Here is a 7011-nt window from a genome sequence, read left to right on the forward strand (position 1 = left end):
GATAAAATGTCTGAAAAAATATTATGAAATTGCCAGAAAAAATGTTTAAAAGAATGTCTGTGAAAATGTCAATAAATTGTCCAAAAATATATATATATTGTTTTATTGTATAATATTAGAAAAAAATATTATTAAATTTCTTAAAAAAAAAAAAAAAAGGTAAAAAAAAAAAAAGTTGATAAAATGTCTATGAATATTAATTAAATGTCCATAAATAAGCTGAATGTGACTGGAGTTTTCCGCCTCTGGAAACCTCGTCTGTCCTGTAACACAAAACACACTGTGCTCTGTTTGATGTTCTGGGACTTCATTTTATCAAAGCTGATGAAACTCAACGAACTGAAAATCTTTATCACTGATGTCTCGGCTTGTTTCGGGCCGTCAGTGTGCAGAGATTTGTTTTCTCCACAGAACAACACGGTGAGTCAGGAAGAGGTGACTCATTTATTTTATCTTATGATTAGAAGGTTACGGCTTTGTCAACACAGTGCTGCAGATAGTGTTCACATGCAGTAACAGAGAGACCCTACACACACACACACACACACACACACACACACTCTCACACACACTGTGAGTTTCTCTGTGGTCTTTTGAAATGAACTCATTGGTTCAGTTTCAGTCTGACTGGAACCAGAAACTCCGAGCTAACTGGACGTCGAGGCTGCCTCAACGCACGGCTTCATAAAGACAAGACACAGTGGAGGAACTTAAAGGAACGCTGACGTCCTGGAAGGTATCAGTGTATCAGGTTAGCCTAGCTTAGCACAACCACAGGAAGCAGGGGGAAACTGAAACTGTTCGCCTGGCTCCATCAAAGAGAAAAAATCCTCCTTCCAACTACTCCCACGCCGCCGCCACTGCAGGTCCAACTCCCACGAAAGAAGAACAAACTGCCTCCATCACAAAACACACACACACACACACACACACACACACACACACACACACACACTGCAGACGGCACCATGGAAACCAAGGTAGTGTGAAAATCTTCGCCAACACACTCCTCATGTAACCATCCATCTTCCTCCTGCAGCGATCAGTTAGGCTCTGATTTTCTGGCCAAAAGTATGTGGACATCTTAAAATAAACTCTGTAGATTCTCACACTGGAGTTTGATGAGTTTTCTTTGTTTATCTGCAACATTTAAAAATCATTTCAGTTTCCAGTCGTCTCTGCAGGACATTATAAAAACTGCTCCTGCAAGTTTTAAGCATTTTAAAGGTGAAATTTTACACAAGTTCAGGAAACAATAAAGGAAAAATCTGATTATCTGAGGAGTCGTGTAGGAGCCAGAATGTGTGTTTGACCTCTGTTGTTATTATTATTGTCACTTTCACTTCTGGTAGTTGTAATTGGCACAGCGGTGTGGTTTCACATTATTTTACCTGTTTGTTCACTGGTGTGGCGGCTCTGAGACAAAGAGGCTGAATTATTGGCACCGATATTTTCTGCTGATGGTAATATCACGTAACATAATATTTCATTTCATCTTGTTTTGCCTTAATTATCACAGTTGTACATTTTTGGTTAATAAATACCATAAAACGCATCTCTGGACTTCAGCATGTTACGAGCCTGCTCAGCCTGTTAACCGCCTTTTTCATTGACAGAAGTCGCTACAAGTCTGAAACTGTGAGTTTCACTGAGCTCACAAGATTTCAAGTCAATTCAGGTTTTATTTATTTGGCTATCTCAGGACTCCTTTCACATCGAGCAGGTCTCTTAGTTTCTACTCTGCACAATTGCATGAAATGACTTAAAGCTAAAGAGAATCAGCTGCATGAAAATGTGAACTGATTTGAAATATTTAACATAGAGCAGCAGGTAGAGAGAAAATGGTAAAGGACCGAGGACAGAGCCCTGTGGTACGCCAAGTGTGAGAACCTCTAAAAAACAATCATACGCTACAAAAATAAGACTTTCCTTGATTGGAACTTTAAGGATCAAACAAGAAAGACAGACCCATAACAAAACAGAAAGAGGTGTCCACATACTTTCAACCAAATTCATTCTGATGGTTTTTTTATATACAACTTGCCACAGCGAGAAGAAAGTATGGGATCAAACACGCCATATTTCAGCCTGTTTTCATTCCGTACTTATCAGCTACCGCTGCTTTGTCAGTGGATCTGGGCGTCAGAAACCCTTTGCTGTTTGTGACGTCACTGGTAACTACCTCAATGTAAATAGTGAAACTCCAGACCCTGCTCTTCATTTTACAATGTGACATCAAAAGTCAGCTGAGTTATTTAGTAACAAGGTAGTGTGCTGGTGTGTGTAGCAGAGTTAACGTTCCACCTTAAAAGTTGCCGGCAGTCGGCCCAGTGAATGAAGTTATTTTTTTCTCTTTCATTTTATAGTTGTAGTTTACTGATGTATGAACAGAGGTTACATAAAACCAGAGTGAGCGTCCTCTACTGACCAATTAGACTGCAGGGTTTCTAGCTCCACCTTTTAGTACCAGATCTGTGTGCTAGGTACCCCAACAGAGGGGGGACCAAACATGGGGACGCTAAGGAACGCTTCTGTTGGGACCATCCACAACTTTCACTGTGGAAATGGGATAAAAAGTGTACTGAACTGAACCGGACTGCTCTGTGGAAACGAGGCTTGTGCCACCCTGAAGCAGTGAGTCGAACACTAACATCGACCCCCTAAAATAAAGCCACATGTATCACATTAAGGTTATCTTCAACCTCAGACTGTTTGATTTGATGGATATATTTAGATAATCCAGCATGTGGAGGCTGTCCACATACTTTTGGCCATATAGTGCATGTCCCCCAGTTTTCTTAGATGTTGCATTTAAGTACAGTTTAACATCAGTGAGGATATTTTCTGCAACAACACTCCTACACTGCTGAATGTTTTCATCTTAGGTCTTTTGAAATGTGGTGACTCAGTTGTAGTCATCGCTTTGAGGATGACTCACACACTCACACACTCACACACACACACACACACACACACTCCTCCTGGATGAACCACTCAGAAATCAATCATTTCTCCTTCAACAATAATTTATTCATCAGGTTCAATAAACAGGTGGATTCACTCATATATTAGACTCTGTTCCTTTAAATAAGCAGCTCTGACGTCAGTGTGACTCCGACTGCGTCATTAATAACAGGAAATATAATAAAACATGAAGTCACATGTCCTCAGTTCATGTGTGTGCGGACAGGTGAGCAAGAACACCTGCAGCTCGGAGCTCCACGTGCACGAGCTCCTCAGTTCATCCTCAGTTCATCCATTCATGGTTCAGTCATGTGACATCCAGCAGTCACGTGACTCCCCCCCCTCTCTGCAGGTCCAGGACCTGAGTCCACCTGCACAGCCCCCCCATCCTCTGACGGGAGGCCCGGTCCGGCCTTCGCAACCCGCCCAGTCCCGGTACCGACATCTCACGCGCCCCAGAGGCAGCAGTAAAGCCCCGGGTCGGTCCGGTCCGGTTCGGCCCCTCTGTCACTCAAACGCCGTTATTCCTCTTCAGCACAAGGTCGGCTGTTTGGACTCTTTCTCACCGCTCCACAGCGGTCTGACTCGGTTCGGTTCGGCCCGGTTCGGTTCAGCGGTCCTGCATCTCCAGACAGGGGACCCACTGGTTCCTGCAGCGGCTCTCCTCACAGAAGCTGCTGATGTTCTGCAGGGCCGGGGACTGCAGCGGCTGCACCGGGGGGTTCTGCAACACAGCGGACACACACACACACACACACCGTTAGACTTCCGGTTACACAAACATCATAACGTATTAATCTGTGTTTATGTTTATTATGCATGTGTAGATCATGACCAGCGCGGGGAAGGAGGGAGGCGGACTTACAGTGACCAGGATGCAGTGCAGGTCCCGGGGCTCGTTGCCGTTGCTGTCCTCGGTGTCCTCCTCCAGCAGCTGAGCCAGCCGCCTCATGCCGGACACCCGCAGGATGTTGATGTCGTTGTCGCAGCAGAAAGCCTGCAGCAGCGTGAAGTGGATCTGCAGCGCGATGTCATCTTCATCCTCCTCATCAGTTGCGAGGACGCACAGGACCACACTGTCCGGGTCTCTGCAGGGGGGGGGGGGGGGGGACCCGGTTAACGTCAACACGTCACATCATCTATGACTCTCATTAAGTGTGATGAGCTGCGGAAAATCAAACTTACACATTCATGAGTTTGGCGGACTCGTAGACTCCCACCGTGAGACAGTCCTGCTTCTGAGCCGCGACCAGCAGCTCCTCCAGAGCCTGACTCACCGTCTCCATCCTGCACACACACACACACACACACACACAGTTAGAGACGTGACCGAAACCCGCAGAGTGTGTCCACACGCTGCACACAGCATGTGGACACACTCAGAGGACATCATGTTTAATATGATCTGGTCTGAATGTGACTGCGCGCTGCCGCGTGTCGCTGCGTCATGACGCGTCGCTAACAAGCATCAGTAACTTACTTTTTCTCGGTGCTGTTGGAACCGACGACCTCCTCCAGAGTCATGTTGAAGTCAGTCAAATAATCCACAAACTCCAGGATAATGAGAAATATCCACAGCGCGCGGAGAGGCTGCTGAGTCCCGGGATAAGTCCAAACAACAAGAAGCGGTAATCCAGCTCGGTACAAAGATCCGGTCCGGTAAGGTTCAGCTGAGTGTCCGTGTGAGTGAGGAAGAAGCTCTCTGACTCCGAAAGCAGAAACTCTCCCTCTTTATACGCGCTCTCTGCGGTGGGCGTCACCCCGCCCGGCGGCTCCTCACCTGATTGGTCCGCTGCTGTCAATAGATCCCCCGGACTCTGCGCCCATTGGCTGAGCGCGCAGCAGACGCCGGAGATCCCACGTGGGTGGTTTCGGAGAATCCCCCGCTCCCCCTCCTCCTCCTCTTTCTCCCCACTCTCTCAGTTTGTTTACTGGGAGGCTTCTTCCTATGTGGAGGAATTTCCATACTCTCCTTCCCAGGATCTGCTCCTGCTGCACGGGGAGAGCTCCGGAATCCTCCCGAGGCACAGCCGGACGGAGGGCAGCTCCACCCGGCCCTGCACCCGCACAGACCCGCGCACAGACCCGATCACAGACCCGCGCACAGACCCGATCACAGACCCGCGCACAGACCCGCACAGCATAAATTCACCTTTTATTAAATGCGGTGTGGGTGATGCAGAAGCTGCAGCAGGTGACCGGCCCCGTGTCAGAGCACGAGCCCTGCAGCAGAGCGCGCGGTGCATTGTGTAAGGGAGGCTGCAGGTTGAGCACCAGCACGGTTAAAAATAAAAGAAAAAGCACGAGGCGACATTCACGAGACACTTTGGTTTCTCTTTTGTTTCACACATCAAGTTTGATTTCTGTGAAGCTCTGAGGCTCTGCTGCAGCCAGCTCCGGGCCTGACCCGGGATATCTTTATCCCGGGTCAGGCCCGGAGCTGTTTACCGGCTCGAGCCTGACGGTAACAAAACAATCCTCAACGTCACGTTCATAGATTTATACTTTTATTAAATGCACTCAGTCTGTCTGCAGCTGGACGCATGTTTCACCCCCCCACCCCCACCCTGCAGGACTGTCTGCAGACTGAGAGCAGGTCTGTGGCGCCCCCAGCGGCCTCGCGGTGTCACAGCAGCAGTGAAACCAGCAGGACATGTTGGAACACGCCGGGACACAGTGAAACCGGTTCCCCGAACTGGGGCACATGCGGAGGGGGAGTCCTGAGGGGGGCTGGTGTTATGAGGGACCTGAGGGTCTTTAGGGAGGTTTCAGAGTCCATTAAGGGGCTTTTGAGTGCGTCACTAACACATGAAGGAGTTCTGCAGGTTTTTAAAGACAGTTTCAGTTTCTGAGCTGCAGAGGAGACTGATGGACCCTCTGAGGACCCTCAGAGTCCCCTCTGAGGACCCTCTGAGGGGACTCTGAGGGGACTCTGAGGACCCTCTGAGGACCCTCTGAGGGGACTCTGAGGGGACTCTGAGGACCCTCTGAGGACCCTCTGAGGGGACTCTGAGGGGACTCTGAGCAGTTTCCACACATCAAACACAAACATAATAATCAGATAAACCAGAGACAAACGTGCACATGACACAGTTTAGTTTCAGATTTGTGCTTTTAAGGACGATAAGAGAAACTTCCTCTGCACATGGACCTGGATCAATCTGCAAAAAGATCTAAAACCAGAAACACTTATATCCACTGATGACTTTAAGAGCGTCACTGAGACCGTGGTGACAGAGACAGAGAGGCCTCTGTGTTGTTGTGTCATTGAGGATTTTTGTGTTGTATGTTTTATTTGCTGCATTTTAACGTGTTCTGATTGGACAGGTCTCTCTTAAAGTGAACTTCAGTCTCAGTGAGACTTCCTGGTTAAACAAAGATAAGTAAATAAGAGGCACGTTTAAAGAATATGAATCATATTGTCATCATCTTTGCAAGAGTTCACTGCTTATTCAATCCCTTAAAGTTAGGAATTACATACATACTTTACCCTTATCTTAATATGAAAACTGCAAGAGCCTAAATCAAAGTTTTGTTTTTCAAATGCATAAAATAAAGTTTAAGGTTCTTCTTCCGTCCTTGATATTAAAACATTGGTAAAGTTAAAGGGACATTTAAGGTATAAAACAGACGTTTTAAGGTGTAAATGAAGTAAACAGGCTTCGTGTTTAAGAGGTTTTTGTCTTTAAGTATTTTATATGATGAGTTTAAGGGATTTTTAGTGTTTTTCTTGGAGACTTTAAGGGGCTCTTCGAAGACTTCCCAGGATTATTCTTCTGCCTGGTTTATTATCTCTTAAACCATGAAGTGAACTTTGGCTTCAATCAGTTTATTTTAGACTTATTTCAAATGACGTCATGAAAAATCAAATCAAGTTTAAGTCCAAATAAGAAACAGAAGGAGAAAGTTGAGTTCAGTCAAGATAAATATTTTCCTCTGATCCTGTGCTGCCACCTGCTGGTCTCATCTGCTTCAAACACTTTCATGCTGCTTCACTGTTGAAACACTTACAGATTAATTTACTTATTAAAGTTTAATGTCATGTTT

The 7011-nt window shown here is 46.4% G+C and overlaps 1 protein-coding gene across 1 annotated transcript; it reads right to left on the reverse strand.

Annotated features, from left to right (window-relative positions):
• Positions 1-3008: 3008 nt before the first annotated feature.
• On the reverse strand, positions 3009-4673 carry LOC126397100 (growth arrest and DNA damage-inducible protein GADD45 beta-like). Its single transcript, XM_050055611.1, has 4 exons — positions 4445-4673; positions 4150-4251; positions 3830-4052; positions 3009-3688 (listed from the first exon to the last, which is right to left on the reverse strand). The coding sequence occupies exons 1-4, from the start codon at positions 4486-4488 to the stop codon at positions 3575-3577; spliced, it is 483 nt and encodes a 160-aa protein (XP_049911568.1). The 5' UTR covers positions 4489-4673; the 3' UTR covers positions 3009-3574.
• Positions 4674-7011: the final 2338 nt, after the last annotated feature.

The sequence above is a fragment of the Epinephelus moara genome, chromosome 10 (assembly GCF_006386435.1).
Source record: "Epinephelus moara isolate mb chromosome 10, YSFRI_EMoa_1.0, whole genome shotgun sequence".
Lineage (NCBI taxonomy): Eukaryota > Metazoa > Chordata > Actinopteri > Perciformes > Serranidae > Epinephelus > Epinephelus moara.